The sequence below is a fragment of the Coregonus clupeaformis genome, chromosome 15 (genome assembly GCF_020615455.1).
Source record: "Coregonus clupeaformis isolate EN_2021a chromosome 15, ASM2061545v1, whole genome shotgun sequence".
Taxonomy (NCBI): domain Eukaryota; kingdom Metazoa; phylum Chordata; class Actinopteri; order Salmoniformes; family Salmonidae; genus Coregonus; species Coregonus clupeaformis.
Genome location: NC_059206.1, coordinates 30,265,881 through 30,292,123, shown reverse-complemented (window position 1 = coordinate 30,292,123; position 26,243 = coordinate 30,265,881). Strand labels below are relative to the sequence as shown.

The 26,243-nt window shown below is 44.3% G+C and overlaps 1 protein-coding gene across 2 annotated transcripts; it reads right to left on the bottom strand.

Annotated features, from left to right (window-relative positions):
* Positions 1–1,050: 1,050 nt before the first annotated feature.
* LOC121582627 lies at positions 1,051–24,389 on the bottom strand. 2 transcript variants are annotated; one of them, XM_041898563.2, is made up of 10 exons: positions 24,037–24,389; positions 23,015–23,400; positions 19,094–19,154; positions 18,231–18,545; positions 14,332–16,333; positions 14,127–14,183; positions 13,701–13,911; positions 4,889–5,022; positions 4,597–4,668; positions 1,051–3,309 (listed from the first exon to the last, which is right to left on the bottom strand). In XM_041898563.2, the coding sequence occupies exons 1-10, from the start codon at positions 24,137–24,139 to the stop codon at positions 3,039–3,041; spliced, it is 3,612 nt and encodes a 1,203-aa protein (XP_041754497.2). In that variant the 5' UTR covers positions 24,140–24,389; the 3' UTR covers positions 1,051–3,038. The 2 variants fall into 2 exon arrangements, with proteins under 2 accessions (XP_041754497.2, XP_041754498.2); XM_041898564.2 differs by having other exon boundaries at positions 13,701–13,908.
* Positions 24,390–26,243: the final 1,854 nt, after the last annotated feature.

Sequence of the window (26,243 nt, the reverse complement as noted above, 5' to 3'; positions counted from 1 at the left end):
AACACTGTGTAAGTAATGGAGAAGTTTCAACAGTGGAATACTTGGGTGTTAAATGCAAACCCCATTAAATCAGTCAGGTAATGACACTTTTGAAATTGTGCTGAACAATTCATGAAAGGATTATGTTAATGTCTGCTGATGCTGAGCTGAATGTTTCCACTTGATTCCGAACCAAGACCTGTCTGATATGTAATGACCATTGACCACAGATAGACTGAAAGTATTCACTTCAAATGAGTGTTCCATAATAAATGTCATGATTTAAAAAATAATGCATGATGAGAATTACGGTAATGAATTGAACACTACAACTATTTCATTGCTGGTTCCCAGATAAGTTCATGCTTTAGCAAAATCCTTATCCCCACAGTCATTATTCAATGTAACAATGAAATTGCAGTAAGGTCAGGCTGTTTGGTATGACAATACTAGAAGTGTAGACTAAAGTAGAAACAGATCTGGCAACCAAGTCTTCCAATCTAAGGCATCAGAGTTCTTGATGGACCCATTTACGGGCCTGGTTTTACCTTTGTTTTTACATGAAAGATTGCTGCACACGCACAGAGAAGATGAGTAAATTCTGTTTTAAGACGGGCCAGTTAGTGGCTCCATCTTTTGCTCAACATCATGTGGCATGGACTGATGTGGATTTTATGGATCATATAAAACATTTGTTTTTAAACTTCAGCTCTGAACTTTAACACAACATCTATAATATAATTGTTGCAATATAATATACTAGGTAGGGGGTTTAGCAGCAATAGGAATTAGGAAAATAACTACAGGTACGCAGCCCACACTCTCACTGTTATAAGCACGGGACCACTCAGTGCACGTTACTTGTAATCCTCAAACACTCTCATCCAATGGAAAATGGTTAGAGACCGGAGTTTTTCCTGACTATGTGACCACCTGAAAGATTCTGTGGGAAGGTCTCAATTGCATACTCCTCGCGTCGTCTACGCATCTCCTTCTCAAAACCCATTGGAGGAGAAGGTCAGAGGGGAGAACCCTCTGGCTTTCTCGTCCAATGGGTTTTGAGAAGGAGACGAGGAGAGAGGACACGAGGAGTATGCAATTGAGACCTTCCCACAGAATCTTTCAGGTGGTCACATGGTCAGGAATAATCCTGTCCCTAGAAATGTTCAGCAGCTATTAGAAGATGGGGACATATCACAGCCAGACAATTGAATAACCCTAACCTGTGACCACCCAGCATTAGAATACTGGGAGACAGACATGGTCAATGCTGTCAAAAGAGTCACTATGCAGAGGAGTTTGAAGTCTATGACAGTTTAAACAAAAAAGGGGCTGCCTACAAAAAAATCCACAAACACGTTACATATTTCATATGTCCAAAGGAAAATGATGCGCCAAAAATGAAAGCCAATCCACAGGAAGGAACCAATTCTGTGAATCCATAAAAATTCCAGTTTGTGATCAAAGATGAGGTCAATTTCTACTGAATGACCATTTCCATGGATACTGAGTCCTTTACAGTGAGCCAAGGGACTTAAACCGCCACTGTAGAGGCCTTTCGACCCAAAAGGTCCTCGTAGTACGACTGTGTAGCTAGGTCAGGGAAAAGCTAACTTTTTGGCTTAAGGGCCACATTGGGATTTTGAAATTCAATGGAGGGCCGCACAGATTTTTCTGGGACCGATTTGTTTGTGAAAATCAATTTGCGGGCCAGAACTTTTTCAGTTATTTGGAAATATACAGGTCCATTATAATTTCTACATAGTATCTTGATTTAGACGATCAAGAGTGGCCTGAAGTATTTTTTCTAACCCAAAATAATAATTTTCATTTTATACTTCTTTTACTCAAACCTCCCGTGGGCCAGATTGAATGGGCTCGTAGTTTGCCCTGATCTAGGTCCTCAACACTGAAGTAGAGATTAAGGTACCATCTATAGGAAATGCACATTTTCACATATCTGTATCGAATCATGTTCGCACATCAGATGGACCGGATGATGCACATCAGGTGAAAAAGAAGACTGTAAAGAAAAAGGTTGATGAAAAAGTCCATGATTAACAAATACTGCAAAATATACGTATTGTTTCACAATGATTCAGGATGGAAAATCCTCATCACTCAGTGCTCATCATCTAGATCCCAGTCGGGTTTTCAGGGGGATGTACTGAACTGATGCCCCCACATGTAGCATCTTTCCCAACAATGCATGAGGAGGTATAGAGGGACATGAGGCACCCATCCAAGGTGCTAATGGTGGTCAGTTACATCCATTCCTAAGGCCAGGCTAGCAGTGAGGCTGTCGTCAGGGGAGTAAAGCTGCACAGATACCATTGGCTCCGTCAGAAACAGTTGTGTCCTCACAAGGTCCCGTTCAAAACAACAATTTAATGAGTTGATGAGAAATCTGAATGAGGTAAGGAAAGTGCTCAGGTATGGGTTGTCGAACTTGTCGTCCATGTGCTTGTGTAGTATACACGCGAGTGTTCACATGCGAAAGATCCATGAGTGTGTGCACGAACGTACACATCCAAGTATGAGTGCCCCAAATTCTCAGTTATCACAGTTTCAATTATAGTTCCTAAGAACAAAATAGTAATTGTTCAACCACTATTCATTATCGATCATAAAAATCATCTCTTTGCTGGATTGAGTTTACATTTCCATAAAGGCACGCATTAAGTAGATTTTTTTTTCGAGCACTTCAAAGGCTGCCAGTTTTAAAACAAAACAACTGAATGTCTGGGCATTTCAAGGGCCCCGAAGTAGCAAAACCTAACACGATCATATACATCTCTTTACACACTCGAATTATTAAAACACAATCCAGTTTCATAATCCTAATCAATTGACAAAACAAGCTGTCCAAAAACGGAGAATGATGAACTGGGTGCAATACATGTGTGTAGCATGTCACAAATGATACCCTGTTCCCTATATAATGTGCTACTTTTGACCCGATGGGCTTGGGTCAAAAGTAGAGCACTATATGATGAATAGGGTACCATTTATGAGAGTCTATGTATTTGGATGTAAAAGAGGGGGTATTATGGGACTGCTCAGTCCTCCAGGCTTTGGCGGGTGAAGAAGTCCTCCAGCTCGCTCAGCCTCTCGATGAGCATGACATCCAGGTCGGCATCGTCAGGCCTCCCCCGCCGACCACGCCCCCTGGGGCCCTTTACACGCAGGGGCGCCATGTTGGCCCGGGCTTTGCGTTTGCGCGGCAGTGTGAAGTCAGGGAAGTCCAGCACGCGCTTCCTCTTCTGGTGGCCGATGCAGACCAGCGATCCGTTCTTCTCCTTGGGCTCCTCGAAGATGGTCTCCAGGCTCCTAGTATGGGAGAACAATATGATAAACCATATACTAGTGCTGAGAGATTAGTGCTTTTTGAGGTCGGTTTGATTCCGGTTATTTTTAAAAACATGAAATGCACTATGCATTATGTGGATTGAATGCTGTAACACAGAATAAAACAATTAATAAAAGTCCCATGATGGTAGTGACTGCCCATTACTGCTCATCACTTATGAATCATCATTTATTTACATTACTAAAATATTTCAGTTATGTATATTACATTTGTTTTATTTGATGTCGTTATTATTTCATTCCAAGTCATCATCTTATCTCTATAGAGCTGCTACCTATGCTGTCTGACAAAATCACTATTTTATAAGTTCTTTAAAGTAAATCGCTCTGGATAAGAGTGTCTGCTAAATGACGTAAATGTAAATAAGGCATACTTTTATGACTGCTGAACACCAACTATCAATCACTTAGATCATGTATTTTCAGGTAGAGATACCTCGCTAAGCAACTGCTCTCCTCTTGATGACACATTCTTCTGTCTCTTTTACATAACAGGCATAAAAGAAACACAGACCGGACAAGTAGGCGCACAATGGATTATGGTCATTGTAGTTAATTACCTCGTTTTCTGCGCTAAACTACGAGCTCACAACAACAACAAAATAACTAAATGGAATTCAAATAATTGAACCAACATTGGTCAATGAGTTGTTTAAAAAACTAAAACTAACAGAAATTTCAGTTAACCGCTCAGCACTACAATATACTAAACAAAATGATAAACCATGTGATAAAGAATATCAAAGGTAAAATTACACTGATATTAAGATTTTTCACATTAAAATGTATGCCAAACAAAAACCAATGATTTCAAAGTTTAACAAACCATACACCTCTATGTACAAGGACTACTTTTAACAATTTCCACAGACATTTTTACAAAAACACATTTACAGGAAGAACTGTGCAGATACAAATTTTGGTAACAATACAACTCAGGGAGTTGTCAGGGAGTTGCATCTGCACAGTTTTTACAGTAAATGAACAATTTACACAGTAAATAAAAAAACAAAGTAGTCATTGTGCATAGAGGTGTATGGTTTGTTAAACTTTGAAATCATTGGTTTTTGTTTGGCATACATTTTAAAGTGAAAAATGTGAGCCTCAGCGTAATTCCGTTAACGTGGAATTGCCCTATGCCTATTTTAACAGCCTATTGACTAACAACAAGCAGTTTCAATATACTGTGCATTGTCATGTTCTCCAACTTGAGGTACAGTTTGAATAATACAAATGATGATGGATGACCTGTTGGGAGTGGGTGATTTGTAATTCTTGTTGGTGTAAATCTCCTCCAAGCTGAACTCCTTCTTCTTCAGTCTGATGGGATGTACACAAAAGAAAACATGTAAAACACAGTCAAGACACAGGAGGATAGTTGATTAAACTACTAGTAAGACACAATGGCCCAATTCACACATGCATCTTTTATCTTGACTTGAGCATTTACTATTGGCACTCTATGTGATCACATGAGCCTTGGTATTTCAATAATCCCATTGTTTTGTTAGTTACTGAGTTTTTAAAGGTTTTTCCTTACCTCTTTGGTTTGGGCAGGCCCATGGGAGTAAGGTTGTTGTCTGGTTTGGGAACAGTCTTCCGAATGCGGATCTGGGATACCCTCTTGTAGCGCTGGCCTGGCTGGGTCCCCACACTCGCATCATACAGACCTCCCTGCAGAACAAAAGAAAGAAAAAGTGAGCAAGATCACAGAAACAGAAAATAATTGTATTTGAATAATATGGCAAAGAACATATTACAACTAGCTGGATTGCAAGAGTTTGTGTTCAGACAATGGAAGAGGTGCTTCCTTGAAAAATAATGACGCCCACAGGGAATAAAATACAAAAGTCACTCTGTGGATCAAATGAGCATCCTCATTAGTCAACATCAAAATGGTGTTCCAACTGTCACACAACATTCATCAGCCCCCTTAGGACCAGGACTAGACTGCAGGGACTGCAACTAAGAATTAGCTCAATGGCTCAAATCTGGTGGAATGTTTGTTGTGCATGAGCCCTATAAATTGTAAGGATTGCACAAAATCAGAGCCACACCTACAAGTAACTGCCAAAATAAAGGAAACACTTGAGTAAATGAGGGATACAAAGTATATTGAAAGCAGGTGCTTCCACACAAGTGTGGTTCCTGAGTTAATTAAGCAATCAACAACAAAAATTCTGGGCGGACCATTATTTTGGCTACCATGGCTATGTCCCCTTAGGTTGACAATGCCCCCATCCACAGGGCAGGAGTAGTCACTGAATGGTTTGATGAGAATGAAAACGGCGTAAACCATATGCCATGGCTGTCTCAGTCACCAGATCTCAACCCAATTGAACACTTATGGGAGATTCTGGAGCGGCACCTGAGACAGTGTTTTCCACCACCATCAACAAAACACCAAATGATGGAAATTCTTGTGGAAGAATAGTATCTAGGGATGTGCATCTCTTCTTTCATATGCATCTGTTTTGATGGCACAGACTGGAATATATTCCGAGATTCATCCAATGGCATTGAGGAGTATACCACCTCAGTCACCGGCTTCATCAATAAGTGCATTGACGACGTCGTCCCCACAGCGACCGTACGTACATATCCCAAACAGAAGCCATGGATTACAGGCAACATCCGCACCGAGCTAAAGGCTAGAGCTGCCGCTTTCAAGGAGCGGGACAATAATCCGGACACATATAAGAAATCCCGCTATGCCCTCAAACGAACCATCAAACAGGCAAAGCGTCAATACAGGACTAAGATTGAATCTTACTACACTGGCTCTGACGCTCATCGGATGTGGCAGGGCTTGCAAACTATTACGGACTACAAAGGGAAACCCAGCCGCCAGCTGCCCAGTGATGCGAGCCTACCAGATGAGCTAAATGCCTTTTATGCTTCCTAAATGCCTTTTATGCTCGCTTCGAGGCAAGCAACACTGAAGCATGCATGAGAGCACCAGCTGTTCCGGACGACTTTGTGATCATGCTTTCTGTAGCCGATGTGACCAAGATCTTTAAACAGGTCAACATTCACAAGGCCGCGGGGCCAGACGGATTACCAGGGCGTGTACTCAGAGCATGTGCAGACCAACTGGCAAGTATCTTCACTGACATTTTCAATCTCTCCCTGACAGTCTGTAATACCTACATGTTTCAAGCAGACCACCATAGTCCCTGTGCCCAAGATTGCGAAGGTAACCTGCCTAAATGACTACCGCACCGTGGCACTCACGTCGGTAGCCATGAAGTGCTTTGAAAGACTGGTCATGGCTCACATCAACACCATCATCCCAGAAACCCTAGACCCACTCCAATTCGCATAACGCCCCAACAGATCCACACATGATGCAATCTCAATCGCACTCCACACTGCCCTTTCCCACCTGGACAAAAGGAACACCTATGTGAGAATGCTGTTCATTGACTACAGCTCAGCGTTCAACACCAGAGTGCCCACAAAGCTCATCACTAAGCTAAGGACCCTGGAACTAAACACCTCCCTCTGCAACTGGATCCTGGACTTCCTGACGGGCCGCCCCAAGGTGGTAAGGGTAGGCAGCAACATCTGCCACCCTGATTCTTAACACCGGGGCCCCTCAGGGGTGCGTGCTTAGTCCACTCCTGTACTCCCTGTTCACCCACAACTCCAACACCATCATTAAGTTTGCTGACGACACAACAGTGGTTGGTAGGCCTGATCACCGACAACGATGAGACAGCCTATAGGGAGGAGGTCAGAGACCTGGCAGTGTGGTGCCAGGACAACAACCTCTCCCTCAATGTGAGCAAGACAAAGGAGCTGATCGTGGACTGCAAGAAAAGGAGGGCCGAACAGGCCCCCATTAACATTGACGGGGCTGTAGTGGAGCGGGTCGAGTTTCAAGTTCCTTGGTGTCCACATCATCAACAAACTATCATGGTCCAAACACACCAAGACAGTCATGAAGAGGGCAAGACAACACCTTTTCCCTCTCAGGAGACTGAAAATATTTGGCATGGGTCCCCAGATCCTCAAAAGGTTCTACAGCTGCACCATCGAGATTATCATGACCAGTTGCATCACCGCCTGGAATGGCAACTGCTCGGCATCCGACCGTACTACAGAGGGTAGTGCGTACGGCCCAATACATCACTGGGGCCAAGCTTCCTGCCATCCAAGACCTACAGTGGGGGGAAAAAGTATTTAGTCAGCCACCAATTGTGCAAGTTCTCCCACTTAAAAAGATGAGAGGCCTGTAATTTTCATCATAGGTACACGTCAACTATGACAGACAAAATGAGAAAAAAAATCCCAGAAAATCACATTGTAGGATTTTTTATGAATTTATTTGCAAATTATGGTGGAAAATAAGTATTTGGTCAATAACAAAAGTTTCTCAATACTTTGTTATATACCCTTTGTTGGCAATGACACAGGTCAAACGTTTTCTGTAAGTCTTCACACACTGTTGCTGGTATTTTGGCCCATTCCTCCATGCAGATCTCCTCTAGAGCAATGATGTTTTGGGGCTGTCGCTGGGCAACACGGACTTTCAACTCCCTCCAAAGATTTTCTATGGGGTTGAGATCTGGAGACTGGCTAGGCCACTCCAGGACCTTGAAATGCTTCTTACGAAGCCACTCCTTCGTTGCCCGGGCGGTGTGTTTGGGATCATTGTCATGCTGAAAGACCCAGCCACGTTTCATCTTCAATGCCCTTGCTGATGGAAGGAGGTTTTCACTCAAAATCTCACGATACATGGCCCCATTCATTCTTTCCTTTACACGGATCAGTCGTCCTGGTCCCTTTGCAGAAAAACAGCCCCAAAGCATGATGTTTCCACCCCCATGCTTCACAGTAGGTATGGTGTTCTTTGGATGCAACTCAGCATTCTTTGTCCTCCAAACACGACGAGTTGAGTTTTTACCAAAAAGTTATATTTTGGTTTCATCTGACATTCTCCCAATCCTCTTCTGGATCATCAAAATGCACTCTAGCAAACTTCAGACGGGCCTGGACATGTACTGGCTTAAGCAGGGGGACACGTCTGGCACTGCAGGATTTGAGTCCCTGGCGGCGTAGTGTGTTACTGATGGTAGGCTTTGTTACTTTGGTCCCAGCTCTCTGCAGGTCATTCACTAGGTCCCCCCGTGTGGTTCTGGGATTTTTGCTCACCGTTCTTGTGATCATTTTGACCCCACGGGGTGAGATCTTGCGTGGAGCCCCAGATCGAGGGAGATTATCAGTGGTCTTGTACGTCTTCCATTTCCTAATAATTGCTCCCACAGTTGATTTCTTCAAACCAAGCTGCTTACCTATTGCAGATTCAGTCTTCCCAGCCTGGTGCAGGTCTACAATTTTGTTTCTGGTGTCCTTTGACAGCTCTTTGGTCTTGGCCATAGTGGAGTTTGGAGTGTGCCTGTTTGAGGTTGTGGACAGGTGTCTTTTATACTGATAACAAGTTCAAACAGGTGCCATTAATACAGGTAACGAGTGGAGGACAGAGGAGCCTCTTAAAGAAGTTGTTACAGGTCTGTGAGAGCCAGAGATCTTGCTTGTTTGTAGGTGACCAAATACTTATTTTCCACCATAAATTCATTAAAAATCCTACAATGTGATTTTCTGGATTTTCTTTTCTCATTTTGTCTATCATAGTTGACGTGTACCTATGATGAAAATTACAGGCCTCTCTCATCTTTTTAAGTGGGAGAACTTGCACAATTGGTGGCTGACTAAATACTTTTTCCCCCCCACTGTATATACTAGGCGGTGTCAGAGGAAGGCCCAAAAAATTATCAAAGACTCCAGTCACCCAAGTCATAGACTGTTCTCTCTGCTACCGCACGGCAAGCGGGACCGGTGCGCCAAGTCTAGATCCAAAAGGCTCCTTAACAGCTTCTATCCCCAAGCCATAAGACTGCTGAAGAATTAAACAAATGGCCACCCGGACTATTTACATTGACCCCCCTTTGTTTTTACACTGCTGCTACTCACTGTGTATTATTTATGCATAGTCACTTTACCCCTACCTACATGTACAAATTACCTCGACTAACCTGTACCTCTGCACATTGACTCGGTTACGGTACCCCCTGTATATAGCCTCGTTATTGTTATGTAATCTTATTGTGTTACTTTTTATTTTATTTTATACTTTTGTTCATTTAGCAAATATTTTCTTAACTCTATTTCTTGAACTGCATTGCTGGTTAAGGGCTTGTAAGTAAGCATTTCACGGTAAGGTCTACACCTGTTGTATTCGGCGCATGTGACTAATACATTGTGATTTAAGATACATGGGCTCCGATACAATACAGGAACTATATTTTCGTCTGGAACAATTCAGTGCGATTTGGTTTTATTAGGGGAATGAATTGATGCGATTCGGATCGATACAATACAATTCCATGCACAATTTTTTTTTGCATAAACACATTCATTTTAAATTTTTATCTGCTGCTGATGGGAGCTCAGGAGCTGGGCCTCAGAGCTGGATCTGTCTGAGATTACTTCTCTAAGCGGAGTGGCCCTCAGTGTGTGTGTGTGTCTCAATGTCAATGGTGTGTGTAGGTACCTGAGCTGAACCATCGGGAAGCATCTACCACCCCACTTTCAGATTAGGGGTGGGGGCAATTTATGCTTTTTGTCCCCCTACTTTTTATCTGAAATCACCCACTGATTAACTTGTCATTTTTGCAGATAAAAAAAATGTTGTGAGTTGGTACTATGACAATACTAATCTTTACAAATTAGAATAGCATTTAGCCAATTAATATACTGCAGCTTTGGATTTTACCCAGTCTCAAAAGTAAATGGTTTACACAGTTTGGAATTTTATGGAGAGTTTCTCCCACTCCAACCAATGAATGCTACCATGCACAGCTCCAAAAAAGTATTGCTGTCGTTTATGAAATTACGCTGTTCATGTAGAAATGACCAAATACACTTGCGTCCACTCCGGTAGGCTATACAACTCAGATAAAACAAAACATTCTACAGCGCATTTGGTAACATTTAGTTGAATTACAATTAGTTGAGTGACAATCAAATTACATTGCTTGTCACTCAACTAAGCCTATGATTTGACATTGTGAAAAGCCATTTTACAAACATCTGAATGCTGAAGGTGCTGCGAATAGCCTATTAGAACAGGGATAAGCCTACCTCTCGTTGGCGTGAGCAGCTGTCTCTCCCGCACTATGCATACAGTTATCTGACATTCATACGCAGTTACACGCATTCAAGTTCGATAGGCTACTGAACTAAAGGAAAGGACGCATCAATTCACTCACAACAGATGAGGTATTTTCAGAATAAAACAATGAGTAAAAAAAATCAGGGATTGGTAACTTTTGAATCGGTTTTCTGACCGATGCATGCTTCATTTGGATCGGTTTGGGCTCTCGGGGATCGAAGCATTCATATCTTAAACATTTGAACCGAAGACCAATGGGTATTGATGAATAGTGAATCGTTACATCCCTAACATTGTCACATCCCTCCAATAGAGTTTCAGACACTTGTAGAATCTATGCCAAGCAGTGGAGGCTGCTGAGGGAAGGATGGCTCATTGTAATGGCTGGAATGGAGTGAATGGAATGGTATCAACCACATGGAAACATAGCCGTGGGAAGTAGGGGTGCTGCAGCAACCCATGAAAAATCAGAACCCACAAACATCTTCCCGCAGCTATGCATGTAAACCACGTTTGACACCATTCCATTGACTCCATTCCAGCCATTTATGAGCCGCACTCCCTCAGGAGCCACCACTGATGCCAAGGGCATTAACCTTTACGGGATCGGTGTCCCGTATACGGGACGGTTGAGCTAACGTGCGCTAATGTGATTAGCATGACTGTTGTAAGTAACAGCAAACTTTCCAGGACATGCATGTCTTATATGTGCAGAAAGCTTAAATTCTTGTTAGTCTAACTGCACTGTCCAATTTACAGTAGCTATTACAGTGAAAAAATACCATGCTATTGTTTGAGGAGTGTGCACAACAACAAAATACTTATCATGGCAACTGGTTTGATACATTCACCTCTGAAGGTAAATAATGTACTTGCATTCAGTAATCTTGCTCTGATTTGTCATCCTAAGGGTCCCAGAGATAAAATGTAGCATAGTTTTGTTTGATAAAATCCATTTTTATATTCAAATGTAGGAACTGGGTTCTACAGTTTGAACCCCTGCAGTCTCTGGCTCCACACCCACCCCGCCCGGCCATCTAGATGTGAGAAAGTTAGTGTATAAGCTAATGATCCATCATGTATGACATTCCTGGGAGTGTGTAAACTTACATTTTGTATTACCATATCATTTTTGTATGTTCTCTATAGTCATGTACATTTTTTACATTTTAGTCATTTAGCAGACGCTCTTATCCAGACCGACTTACAGATAGTGAGTGCATACATTTTCATACTGGCCCACCGTGGGAAACGAACCCACAACCCTGGTGTTGCAAGCGCCATGCTCTACCAACTGAGCTACACGGGCCTACATGTACTTGAAAATGTATCAATTGACCAATTCTGAACATTTGGGCAGACTTGATACAAAATAGTCCAGTATTGCAATGCTTCACAATGCCACTGTACTGTCTTTGGTGAAGCCCTTTCTCTCCTCACCAGCATCTAAATGCACGCTCTAAGCGGAGATGCTTGTGTGAAGGATCTTTATTAAGAATATTTGTAGTAGTAATAATTTGTCATTCAGTAATTCATTTGTCTGGAATTCCTGAATCAGGTAGTAGTAAAAATGTGTCATACAGTAAATCATTTGTCTGGATTTCTTGAATCAGAAATGCCCTAAACTAAACTGTTGTTCTGGTCTGTCCTCTGTCGCGGTTATGCCGAAGGTGAGCACAGGTGGTGTCTAGATGCATGGAAAGGATAATTTGACCAAGAACAGTGTGAACCTCAACCCCCACCCCACCCCTAACCGGCTGAAGCAATGGCGACAACGGCGTTCAGTACGGTCCGAGCCAGCAACCTGTACACAGCATCCAGTCAAAGCTATCAACTGCCTTTTCTCACATGCCTTTTCTCTCAGGAGTGTGACATGAGTCCACATGGAGTGAGCATGGAGAGAGATCCATGTCCCCTTAGCAGAAAAACACCCCCAAAGCATAATGTTTCCACCTCCATGTTTGACGGTGGGGATGGTGTTCTTGGGGTCATAGGCAGCATTCCTCCTCCTCCAAACACGGCGAGTTGAGTTGATGCCAAAGAGCTCGATTTTGGTCTCATCTGACCACAACACTTTCACCCAGTTCTCCTCTGAATCATTCAGATATTCATTGGCAAACTTCAGGCGGCCCTGTATATGTGCTTTCTTGAGCAGGGGAACCTTGCGGGCGCTGCAGGATTTCAGTCCTTCACGGCGTAGTGTGTTACCAATTGTTTTCTTGGTGACTATGGTCCCAGCTGATCATTGACAAGACCCTCCCGTGTAGTTCTCCTCACCGTTCTCATGATCATTGCAACTCCACGAGGTGAGATCTTGCATGGAGCCCCAGGCCGAGGGAGATTGACAGTTCTTTTGTGTTTCTTCCATTTGCGAATAATCGCACCAACTGTTGTCACCTTCTCACCAAGCTGCTTGGCGATGGTCTTGTAGCCCATTTGGAGAGCTCTTTGGTCTTGGACATGGTGGAGAGTTTGGAATCTGATTGATTGATTGTTTCTGTGGACAGGTGTCTTTTATACAGGTAACAAGCTGAGATTAGGAGCACTCCCTTTAAGAGTGTGCTCCTAATCTCAGCGCGTTACCTGTATAAAAGACACCTGGGAGCCAGAAATCTTTCTGATTGAGAGGGGTCAAATACTTATTTCCCTCATTAAAATGCGAATCAATTTATAACATTTTTGACATGCGTTTTTCTGGATTTTTTTGTTGTTATTCTGTCTCTCACTGTTCAAATAAACCTACCATTAAAATAAATTATAGACTGATCATGTCTTTGTCAGTGGGCAAACGTGCAAAATCAGCAGGGGATCAAATACTTTTTTCCCTCACTGTATATAAGGGAACTAAACGGGACTGCCCCATTAGAGCTCCTGACAGACATTCACTATGGTGCATCAAGTTTGTTGGAACCTCTCCAGCGCGCTGATAATAAAGAATGATTCATTTAAGATTGACATAGTGTCCCTGTGTAAGAATTTCCACGACACTTGTGATTGGCCAGCATGTGCATGCCATGCAGAGTGAGAGAGACCCACGAGCAAATGCGGCCCCTCATGATGGGTTCCCCCATTCAAGTTGCCCATCCCTGATCTAGTCTGTATAGTACAATCAAACAAAGTCCATTCTAAGACTATTGTGTATGATATTTACAGTCACTGTACATGCCAGGCTCACCTCTCTGGATGGGCTGCGGCCATGCCCATGCAGACCGGGGTATTTGACGTTGGCACTGGCGATAGCTAAGCTGGGCACAGGCTCGGGCTGGTTATCCAGACGCATGGTCTTGGGGCTGTGGCTATGACTTGTCTTGGGGCTGGAAAGGGCCCGCTCTGGGGTGAATCTGACCCTACGTCGCCGTGTGGGTGGGAAGGTGAGAGACATACTGCTGAGCGGAAAACAGGATGGAGACACATAGTTAGTGATGATATTCAATAATAGGCATAGGTTGTGCATCACTTCAATATGCTGTTTATGCTTTGAGATGCCACTGACAACAGCCGTAACAGATGTAATGTAGTCAGCCCATATTCGTTTGCCAATCAATTATTACATTTGCATTTCATGGACATTCAATACTGCCACGTCTAGATGTCTGCTCACCTTGCTGTGCTAGAATTTCTGACAGAGGTAGCCTCTTGACTGCATGATTGAGCATAACTGCAATTACAAACAAGCAAGCAAGCAAACAAGAAATCAGCAGAATTTCTTCAAATGTTTACTATAATAAGTATATCTTTATTTTCTCTATTAACATAGAGCCATTTTCATAAGTCATTAACACATGAAAATGACTATCAATACTGACCTGTGGTCATTGTCCAGGCCAGGAGGGCCTGTGTAGTCCTTGAGGGGAGGATACATGTACTTCTTCCGTGACTCTATAATCTGAAACATCACCGTCTCCACCGCTGTGGCCGACAGCTTCATGAGGGGCGTGGGGCGCTTATGTCTGAACCAGCGGCGGAAGGAGGCGGAGGAGGATGCGGCCAGCACGGTGCTCAGACCCCCCTTGGAGAGCTTGGAGAAGCCCATCTGACTGAAGAGGGACATGGGGAACTGGCCCGTGGCGTCGAAGAGGCCGCGCTGCAGGGTGGACATGTCTCGGTCCAGGACCTTGCTGCTACAGCAGGAGGAGGAGAAGGTCTGGGCTAGGGGCCCCAGCTGCAGGGGGGAGAGAGGCAAGACTGGGCTGCCCAGAATCACCAGGGGCTGCCAGTGGTGCTGCGACGTCTCCTCCTCCAGCTCCGGGAGAGACATGGCTAGAGCGCCGCTAGTGCTGCGAACGCCTTTCAGCAGCCGCTTCTTACAGGAGGGCCGGTCCTTATTCCAGTGGTTCTTGAGCTTGGAGTTGAAGAAGCGCGGGAGGTTCCCCCGTCTGCTTTGACCACCATCCGGGGGTGAGGGGAGCTCCGGGGAAGGACTGGAAGGTACGAGCTGGCTGGCTGTGTCCGACAGCTGGAGCAGGAGGGCCTGGCCTTGGTGGTGGATGGATCTAACACCAACCATGAGAGATGTATTAGAGCCATTTCGGGGAGAGGAGAGCTTGGAGACTATGGAGGAGTCTAGAGAGGGGCTGGTAGAGTGGAAGGGCAGGAGGGATCGATCCGTGGCTTGTTTGCCCTTCTGAGGGTCCATGTAGCCAGACATGGGTGGGGAGGGCAGAGGGGACCGGGAATAGGATGCAAAGACTGAACCTGATGACGCTCTGTCTGGAGACTTCAGCTGGGCGTGGGACAATGGAGAGTGTTGCTGATGGGGAGGTATGGTAAAGTTTAGAGTCTGATTTTCTCGCCCACCATATGACACCCTCATACCCTCTACAAACCGCTTGTGTTGTTGACTCTGCTGCCTCTCCTCGGCTGCCTCCTTGCCAACACCAACCTGCGGTTGGTCCTGTATCTGGGTGGAGAAGCTACTCTTGACGGACATGGTGGCGGTGGAGTTAAACTCACCGACCAAGTGTGCCTTAGCTTCCCTCTTGTTCCGCCTCTTCCTCTCAGGCTTCCGGTCTTTCTCTGTCTCTTTGGAGGACTGAGCGTAGGCCGTGTGGTCAGTGCGAGGTGGGCTGGTGATCCTAAGCTGGACATTAGTTGGAGCAGGAGCTATTCTGCCCGTGTGCTCAGAACCAGATGACCCTACGACTTTAACGGAATGTGGCGACAGAGAGCAAGCTCCTATAGGGCTCAACTGGACCCCCTCAGGAAATGCAGCCATAGTCCTACCCTTACCTGTAAGTGGACACTTGGGGACCTCAGTGCTTTTGGACTGGCCTTGGGATTCAGTGGGGAAGTGTACATGAGGAGAGTGTGGATGTGTCTCCATACTCTCTCTCCTGTTCCCTTGAGTGTCCCCAGATTGTGCCTTCTGAGAAGGGGATGGAAGGGGCACTTCCTGGCTGTCACTAGATTCTGTGTCCACCAGGGCAGATTTGACCAACCAGGTGAGAGCGACCCGCCCCTTCTCGGCCGCCAGCTCCATGTCCAGATCCTCAAAGTCTGACACAGGGGAGTAGTTCCCCTGTATGCACCCCTCCGTGACCCCCTCAGACTGAGTTTTTCCCATGGAGAATAAAGACCGGCCTGACTCTGTTCTTCTCTTTTTCCCACCTAACCCCTCTTTGTGGTCACCGCTCTGGGCCGGACTGTGGCTGGGTGAATATGTTGTCGTCATCCTCCATTGACATCCAGTGACGCTCCCCTTGTCTAAATCTGTTCCTGAGGAGCCCATATTGCACGAAGGGTTTGGACTGTGTGGTAACAACTTGGTGAAGTCCACCTTCTCTTCTTTCAGCGCTCTTGGTTCCTTTCCTGTACCAACACAAGAAACCGAAACATTACTTACCAACAAAATAATCTTCAATCAAGTAGTTAAACACTGCAGCCATGCAACCACCTAGCCCAGGGTTCCCCAACTGGCAGCCCGCGGGCCAAATGGTATTATTTGGCCCCCCATGTTTTCTGAGTAAAAAAATATATAGATACATATATAAACTCAGCAAAAAATGAAACGTCCCTTTTCAAAGATAATTCGTAAAAATCCAAATAACTTCACAGATCTTCATTGTAAAGGGTTTAAACACTGTTTCCCATGCTTGTTCAATGAACCATAAACAATTAATGAACATGCACCTGTGGAATGGTCGTTAAGACACTAACAGCTTACAGATGGTAGGCAATTAAGGTCACAGTTATGAACACTTAGGACACTAAAGAGGCCTTTCTACTGACTCTGAAAAACACCAAAAGAAAGATGCCCAGGGTCCCTGCTCATCTGTGTGAACATGCCTTAGGCATGCTGCAAGGAGGCATGAGGACTGCAGATGTGGCCAGGGCAATAAATTGCAATGTCCGTACAGGGAGACAGGACGGACAGCTGATCGTCCTCGCAGTCTCACCAGGGGTGATGGTCGGATTCGCGTTTATCGTCGAAGAAATGAGCGTTACACCGAGGCCTGTACTCTGGAGCGGGATCGATTTGGAGGTGGAGGGTCCGTCATGGTCTGGGGCGGTGTGTCACAGCATCGTCGGACTGAGCTTGTTGTCATTGCAGGCAATCTCAACGCTGTGCGTTACAGGGAAGACATTCTCCTCCCTCATGTGGTATCCTTCCTGCAGGCTCATCCTGACATGACCCTCCAGCATGACAATGCCACCAGCCATACTGCTCGTTCTGTGCGTGATTTCCTGCAAGACAGGAATGTCAGTGTTCTGCCATGGCCAGCGAAGAGCCCGGATCTCAATCCCATTGAGCATGTCTGGGACCTGTTGGATCGGAGGGTGAGGGCTAGGGCCATTCCCCCCAGAAATGTCCCGGAACTTGCAGGTGCCTTGGTGGAAGAGTGGGGTAACATATCACAGCAAGAACTGGCAAATCTGGTGCAGTCCATGAGGAGATGCACTGCAGTACTTAATGCAGCTGGTGGCCACACCAGATACTGACTGTTACTTTTGACCCCCCCTTTGTTCAGGGACACATTATTCAATTTCTGTTAGTCACATGTCTGTGGAACTTGTTCAGTTTATGACTCAGTTGTTGAATCTTGTGTAAATATTTGTATGAACATAACATGTTAAGTTTGCTGAAAATAAACACAGTTGACAGTGAGAGGACGTTTCTTTTTTTGCTGAGTTAATTAATTTTTTTCATTGTTGCACATAAAAAAAGGTAAAAACACTAGGAAATTACCTCAAAGTGATTTTAATTTGAAAAATCTGTTCCCAAGTATTTCCACACATAATAGAGACACGTGATCGTATACAAATGTAAGCAAGGTTTGAAATTATTACGTTTTAGTCAAACATTATATCTGCTTGGGCTTCTTGCGGTTAATTTGCAGTCTAAAAATTATTTGTAATTATGTTCCGGCTCCCCCGACCATCCACTCAAGAATAAATATCATATACAAACGTAAGCAAGGTTTGAAATGATTATGTTTTAGTAAAATATTATGTAATTGTAATTATGTTCCAGACCCCTGACCATCCGCTCAATAGAAAAATTGTCCGGCGGCTGAATCTAGTTGATGATCCCTGACCTTTTACACCCTCTCACTAGTGTGTCAGTGTGACTAAACTCACAGATTCAAAACTATATAATACACACTCTTTAAAAAATTACTTAATAAAATGTAACAGGGAGGCATGCACACACACACACATTTCAGCGTAGTGCCTTCTAATCCTTAGTGCGTCAACTTCAACTCACCCAGACCATGGAGAGGTGACAGGTCCTGTTTGGTGGCAGCGGCGGTCATCCCTCTTGCCAGCTGGCCCACCTGGGTGCTGAGCAGAGCCAGACTGTTGTCATGTGTGGTGCCCTGCTCACAGAGCTGCTCCATCCTCCTCTCCACCACCTCCAGACGCTGGCACAGGGAGCCGAGGGCCCCCGTCAGCAGCCGCTTCATCTCTGTCTGGTGGGCTTCCAGGCAGCGCTTCAGGGTCCCCAGCTGCTCTCCTGTGGGGCCAGCCAGGGGAGCAGGCTCAGGGGGGCACACCTGAGGCGGAGGAGGGGAGGTAGGCTCTGTGCACAGAACACAGTCACAGAGAGGGTGAGTGGGGACTGGGGAGGTTGGTTGTTAGGTTTGGGACACTGTTTCATCATTTCAAACGATCACTTCTCGCATGTTTCGGTCTGATAATTTAGATTGCTGCTGCCTCCTGTTAGCCTACAACTATGATAAATCAAATGGAGAGGATGTTTGCTAGCAAGATATAGCCTATCTAACAAGCGGGGAAGGGGTAGGTAAAAAAATATTAAATGCTGATGCGCATTCTTATTGAGTGACTGCAAACTTGTCTGCCCGCTGCAAGAAGTTGAGGACACACACACACCCTTCGTGCGCTGCTCCTAATCTGAAGCTTTTTTGGTCTATAAACTTGCAGGGAGATAGGTATTTTGTAAACATTTACTTAGGCATATTAAAACATTCCGTGTTTTCTGATCACGAGTATCATCCGATCCGATTCGGCTATCAACTGTCAATTTACGGATACGATTACGAGTATGGCCAGGTTGGCAAACCCCTAGTTTCTATGCACAACAAACTGATATCCACAATTGTACATTACCTAGTTGTTTTGGATGAACCCAGACATTGCCTTTGTTGCCGGGTCTTTGAATGCCTTGGACCTGAAAATGACCACACACAAGTTTACACACGATCCAATACACAGACATGGGATACACATGCAGAAACATTAGCATATTCTAAGACAGGGTTCACCAACTGGAGGCCAGCGGGCTGGATTTGGCCCGCCTGTCTTTTTATTTGCCCCTCCAAGTTTTCTGAGCAAATAAATAAACACTACTGTTCAAAAGTTTGGGGTCACTTAGAAATGTCCTTGTTTTCGAAAGTAAAGCAATTTTTTGTTCCATTAAATAACATCAAATTGATCAGAAATACAGTGTAGACATTGTTAATGTTGTAAATGGCTATTGTAGCTGGAAACGGCAGATTTTTTATGGAAATCTACATAGGCGTACAGAGGCCCATTATCAGCAACAATCAGTCCTGTGTTCCAATGGCACGTTGTGTTTGCTAATCCAAGTTTATCATTTTAAAAGGCTAATTGATCATTAGAAAACCCTTTTGCAATTATGTTAGCACAGCTGAAAACTGTTGTGCTGATTAAAGAAGCAATACAACTGGCCTTCTTGAGACTAGTTGAGTATCTGGAGCATCAGCAATTGTGGGTTCGATTACAGGCTCAAAATGGCCAGAAACTCATCAGTCTATTCTTGTTCTGAGAAATGAAGGCTATTCCATGCGAGAAATTGCCAAGAAACTGAAGATCTCGTACAACGCTGTGTACTACTCCCTTCACAGAACAGCGCAAACTGGCTCTAACCAGAATAGAAAGAGGAGTTGTATTTATTTTTATTTCACCTTTATTTACCAGGTAAGCCAGTTGAGAACAAGTTCTCATTTACAACTGCGACATGGCCAAGATAAAGCAAAGCAGTGCGATAAAAACAACAACACAGTTACACATGGGATAAAACAAAACATACAGTTAATAACACAATATAAAATATATATACAGTGTGTGCAAATGTAGTAAGTTATGGAGGTAAGGCAATAAATAGGCCATAGTGCAAAATAATTACAATTTAGTATTAACAGAGTGGGAGGCCGCGGTGCACAACTGAGCAAGAGGACAAATACATTAGAGTGTCTAGTTTGAGAAACAGACGCCTCACAGGTCCTCAACTGGCAGCTTCATCAAATAGTACCTGCAAAACACCAGTCTCAACGTCAACAGTGAAGAGGTGACTCCGGGATGCTGACCTTCTACTATTTAATGAAGCTGCCAGTTGAGGACCTGTGAGGCGCCTGTTTCTCAAAGTAGACACTAATGTATTTGTCCTCTTGCTCAGTTGTGCAGCGGGGCCTCCCACTCCTCTTTCTATTCTGGTTAGAGACAGTTTGCACTGTTCTGTGAAGGGAGTAGTACACAGCGTTGTACGAGATTTACATTTTTTACATTTTAGTGATTTAGCAGACGCCCTTATCCAGAGTGACTTACAGGAGCAATTAGGGTTAAGTGCCTTGCTTAAGGGCACAGACAGATTTTTCATCTAGTCGGCTCGGGGATTAGAACCAGCGACCTTTCGGTTACTGGCACAACGTTCTTACCCACGAAGCTACCTGCTGCCCTGAGATCTTCAGTTTCTTGGCAATTTCTCGCATAGAATAGCCTTCATTTCTCAGAACAAGAATAGACTGACGAGTTTCAGAAGAAAGTTATTTGTTTCTGGCCATTTTGAGCTTGTAATCGAACCCACAATTGCTGATGCTCCAGATACTCAACTAGTCTCAAAAAGGCCTGTTTTATTGCTTCTTTAATCAGCACAACAGTTTTCAGCTGTGCTAACATAATTGCAAAAGGGTTTTCTAATAATCAATTAGCCTTTTAAAATGATACATTTGGATTAGCAAACACAACGTGCCATTGGAACACAGGACTGATGGTTGCTGATAACGGGCCTCTGTACACCGATGTAGATATTCCATTAAAAATCAGCCGTTTCCAGCTACAATAGCCATTTACAACATTAACAATGTCTACACTGTATTTCTGATAAATTTGATATTATTTTAAAATGGACATTTTTTTGTGTTTTTCTTTCAAAAACAAGGACATTTCTAAGTGACCCCAAACTTTTGAACGGTAGAGTATAAATATACACACACCACCAGTCAAAAGGTTGGACACACCTACTCATTCAAGGCTTTTTCTTTATTTTTACAATTATTTACATAGTAGAATAATAGTGAAGACATCAAAACTATGAAATAACACATTTGGAATCAAAGAAAGTGTTAAATATATTTTAGATTTGAGATTCTTCAAATAGCCACCCTTTGCCTTGATGACAGCTTTGCACACGCTTGCCATTCTCTCAACCAGCTTCATGAGGTAGTCACCTGGAATGCATTTCAATTAACAGGTGTGCCTTCTTAAAAGTGGAATGTATTTCCTTCTTAATCTGTTTGAGCCAATCAGTTGTGTTGTGACAAGGTAGGGGGCATATATAGAAGATAGCCCTATTTGGTAAAAGACCAAGTCCATATTATGGCAAGACCAGCTCAAATAAGCAAAGAGAAATGACAGTCAATCATTCCTTTAAGACATTCAGGTCAGTCAATACGGAAAATGTCAAGAACTTTGAACGTTTCTTCAAGTGCAGTCGCAAAAACCATCAAGCGCTATGATGAAACTGGCTCTCATGAGGACCGGCACAGGAATGGAAGACCCAGAGTTACCTCTGCTGCAGAGGATAAGTTCATTAGAGTCAGAAATTGCAGCCCAAATAAATGCTTCACAGAGTTCAAGTAACAGACACATCTCAACATCAACTGTTCAGAGGGGACTGTGTGAATCAGGCCTTCGTGGTTGAATAGCTGCAAAGAAACCACTACTAAAGGACACTAATAAGAAGAAGATACCTGCTTGGGCATTAGACTGGTGGAAATGTGTTCTTTGGTCTGGAGTCCAAATTGGAGATTTTTGGTTCTCCGCATGTGTAGTTCCCACTGTAAAGCATGGAGGAGGAGGTGTTATGGTGTGGGGGTGCTTTGCTGGTGACACTGTCTGTGATTTATTTAGAATTCAAGGCATACTTAACCAGCATGGCTACCACAGCATTCTGCAACAATACACCATCCCATCTGGTTTGGGCTTAGTGGGACTATCATTTGTTTTTCAACAGGACAATGACCAAACATCTCCAGGCTGTGTAAGGGCTATTTTACCAAGAAGGAGAGTGATGGAGTGCTGCATCAGATGACCTGGCCTCCAAAATCCCCCGACCTCAACCCAATTGAGATGGTTTGGGATGAGTCGGAAGGCAGAGTGAAGGAAAAGCAGCCAACAAGTGCTTAGCATATGTGGGAACTCCTTTCAAGACTGTTGGAAAAGCATTCCAGGTGAAGCTGGTTGAGAGAATGCCAAGAGTGTGCAAAACTGTCATCAAGGGAAAGGGTGGCTATTTGATTTGTTTAACACTTTTTTGGTTACTACATGATTCCATGTGTGTTATTTCATAGTTTTGATGTCTTCACTATTATTCTACAATGTAAAAAATAGTAAAAACTAAGAAAATCCCTTGAATTAGTAGGTGTGTCCAAACTTTTGACTGGTGCTGTACTTATATTAATTTTTGCATTTTCATTGTTGGACATGAGACTGTAAAAACACCAGGAAATCAGCTACAAGTGACTTCAATTTAATAAATATGTTGCCAATTATTCCCACGCATAATAGAGAGACACGTGATCGTATACAGATGTAAGCAAGGTTTGAAATGATTATGTTTTTGTCAAACATTATATCTGTTTGGGCTTCTTGTGGTTAATTTTCAGTCTAAAAATGATTGGTAATTATGGTCCAGCCCCCTCGACCATCCACTCAAGAAAATAAAAAATTGTCCCGCAGCTGAATCTAGTTGATGATCCCTGCACTAAGAACACCACACACATTCCCCACCTGGTCTGACACTTGTGTCTCTGTTCTTCTGAAGTCAGAAGAGCCTACAGTCCCATAGACAGGACCTCTCAGACTGGAGACTGAGCCCAAAGCCCTCTGCCTGTGCTCTGCCGGGGTCTGTCTCTCTTTCACACAAGAGTCCATCCCAAGAGTACTCTCTCTAGCTCTGCTCTCTGCTGGTCTGTGAGACATAGTCACCAGAGGTCCTCCACCCTCCACAGCAGTCCTCTGGTCCTTGCTAGTCTCTCTGCACCCAGTGGCCAGTCGTTCATTGTACAGCTGGGAGAGAGAGGGGCATGGACCCACCGGACCCACCGACGTGGTGCCGGGCAGCTGCTGACCAACTCTTGGATCAACCGGAACAGAAGACAACATCATTACATGGGCTGAAGGGCCAGCGGCGCAGAGAGAGGGGACAAGAGGGATACTTGGGTCAGATTCCAGTTCAGATAATTGTATTGCCAATACAACATGTTTGATTAACCAAGAGATGCCCAGTGATTGAATGTAAGACATTATGATAGCTGGATAATGAACTACATTTAATCCCAAAGGTCACAAATCTACATTTTAAAATGTCTAAAATAAACATATTTCAATCTAATTCTTGCACGCAACCTAGAGGCTAATACCAAATCATTTCTGTATTATTGCCCAGAGCAGTGTGATACATTTAGTTCATCTAGTCATCGTTACCTAACCCCACGCATAATCCCCGACTGCTACAACAAGTAAACTGGCTCGCTACACGCACGAGCTATCTTCTGTGGTTTGACAGATCGAATCTACTACTAGCATGACCAAAACAGACACCAAACATAATAGCGAGTCTGATCAGGCGTACACTCACTGCCTGGATTTCCAATACACTCTGCAATAGCACGACTGGCTACACTTTTTATACTATAACCATAAAGTAGCTAGCAACTGCGATCAAAACGTCTAAGGGCCTGTGCTACACGCCTCGCGCTTTGTTGAAGCATTTTAGCCGGTAGGTTTAGACAGTTGTGATAATAACCTACCTCGGTCAGAGCTCTGCGCCCAATGCGGATATGTGGCTTTACCAAACTTGCCCCAAGACGTGCCCAACAAATTCCTTGATAAAATTCCAGTTTGCTGTTCCATCCAGACGTCCCGTACTAATGATATCTAGTTCAGCTGCGCTTCCGGTGGAAGGCGAGTTTAGCTTTACATTTCAGACCCTACCCCCTTTGTAAACCAGTATACAGAGATGGTAAGAGGTCTCTTTAATATCTAGCTAACCGTATATTTGCAAAATAGTTATATCCTAACTTGGCAATGTTTCTTGGCAAGAAATACAGATCTGTTTACGAACAAATAACTAAATTAATCTCGCTCTAGGATCAGGTCGAGACAATTGGCATGATTGGATTGATCAAGCCTACTTCCTTTCGAAGGACTCAGCCATTGGCGCAGACCAGCCGGCTCGAGCACTTTTCTCCTCCCATTGGCGCATCGATGAGAAACTGCATTATGGGTTACCAAAATAATGTACGTTATAGGCCTTGTTTGCATGACGTATTATTTACAATTTATATGTTTTAGACAGATCACAGACACACACAAAACCAGTGTTTTTTTCTTCTTCACAGTAGTTCTGACATCTTGCGTCTCCCGAGTGGCGCAGTGGTTGGTCTAAGGCACTGCATCGCAGTGCTAGCTGTGCCACTAGAGATCCTGGTTCGAATCCAGGCTCTTTCGTAGCCGGCCGCGACCGGGAGACCCATGCGACGGCGCACAATTGGCCCAGCGAATGGCTGGCAGGGATGTAGCTCAGTTGGTAGAGCATGGCGTTTGCAACGCCAGGGTTGTGGGTTCGATTCCCACGGGGGGCCAGTATGAAAAAATATATATTTAAAAAATAATGAATGCACTCACTAACTGTAAGTCGCTCTGGATAAGAGCGTCTGCTAAAATGACTAAAATGTAAAAATCTTGGGGCCCATATCAATAAGATTATAAACTATTTTTGTTTGGCCCCCAACATAAAACAAAAATATGTAGGCCTAGCAAGGGGCCAGGGTTCCGGTCTAGAAGTACGGTTTCGACTGCTCCTACAGTTTTGCTTCAGTACCTGCCTAAATGATTACCGCCGCGTAGCACTCACGACGGTAGCCATGAAGTGCTTTGAAAGGCTGGTCATGGCTCACATCAACACCATCATCCCAGAAACCCTAGACCCACTCCATTTCGTATACCGCCCCAACAGATCCACAGATGATGCAATCTCAATCACACTCCACACTGCCCTTTCCCACCTGGACAAAAGGAACACCTATGTGAGAATGCTGTTCATTGACTACAGCTCAGCGTTCAACACCATAGTGCCCACAAAGCTCATCACTAAGCTTAGGACCCTGGTACTAAACACCTCCCTCTGCAACTGGATCCTGGACTTCCTGACGGGCCACCCCCAGGTGGTAAGGGTAGGCAACAACACATCTGCCACGCTGATCCTCAACACTGGGGCCCCTCAGGGGTGCGTGCTTAGTCCCCTCCTGTACTCCCTGTTCACCCACGACTGCATGGCCAAGCACGACTTCAACACCATCATTAAGTTTGCTGAATACACAACAGTGGTAGGCCTGATCACCGACAACGATGAGACAGCCTATAGGGAGGAGGTCAGAGACCTGGAAGTGTGGTGCCAGGACAACAACTATCCCTCAATGTGAGCAATACAAAGGAGCTGATCGTGGACTACAGGAAAAGGAGGGCCGAACAGGCCCCCATTAACATCGATGGGGCTGTAGTGGAGCGGGTTGAGAGTTTCAAATTCCTTGGTGTCCACGTCACCAACAAACTATCATGGTCCAAACACACCAAGACAGTCGTGAAGAGGGCACGACAACACCTTTTCCCCCTCAGGAGACTGAAAAGATTTGGCATAGGTCCCCAGATCCTCAAAAAGTTATACAGCTGCACCATCGAGAGCATCCAGACCGGTTGCATCACTGCCTGGTATGTTAACTGCTCGGCATCTGACCGTACTACAGAGGGTAGTGCGTACGGCCCAGTACATCACTTGGGCTAAGCTTCAGGCCATCCAGGACCTATATACTAGGTGGTGTCAGAGAAAGATAATTCCCAATGGCAGTGGAGGCTCCTCAGAGGAGGAATAAAATAAAAATAGTAAAACATTGAAAAAGTTATCCTTTTTAGATGAAACTATACTAAATATATTAATGTCACCAAATAATTGATTAAA

Bases quoted from the DNA above. Each gene is read 5' to 3' on its own strand.
- LOC121582627 (XM_041898563.2), bottom strand. From the start codon at position 24,139: ATGGAACAGCAAACTGGAATTTTATCAAGGAATTTGTTGGGCACGTCT. The intron at 14,184-14,331 runs GTCAGTATTGAT...TTGTAATTGCAG, and splicing joins GGCCTGGACAATGACCACAG to TTATGCTCAATCATGCAGTC. The intron at 3,310-4,596 runs GTCATCCATCAT...CTCCCATACTAG, and splicing joins AAATCACCCACTCCCAACAG to GAGCCTGGAGACCATCTTCG.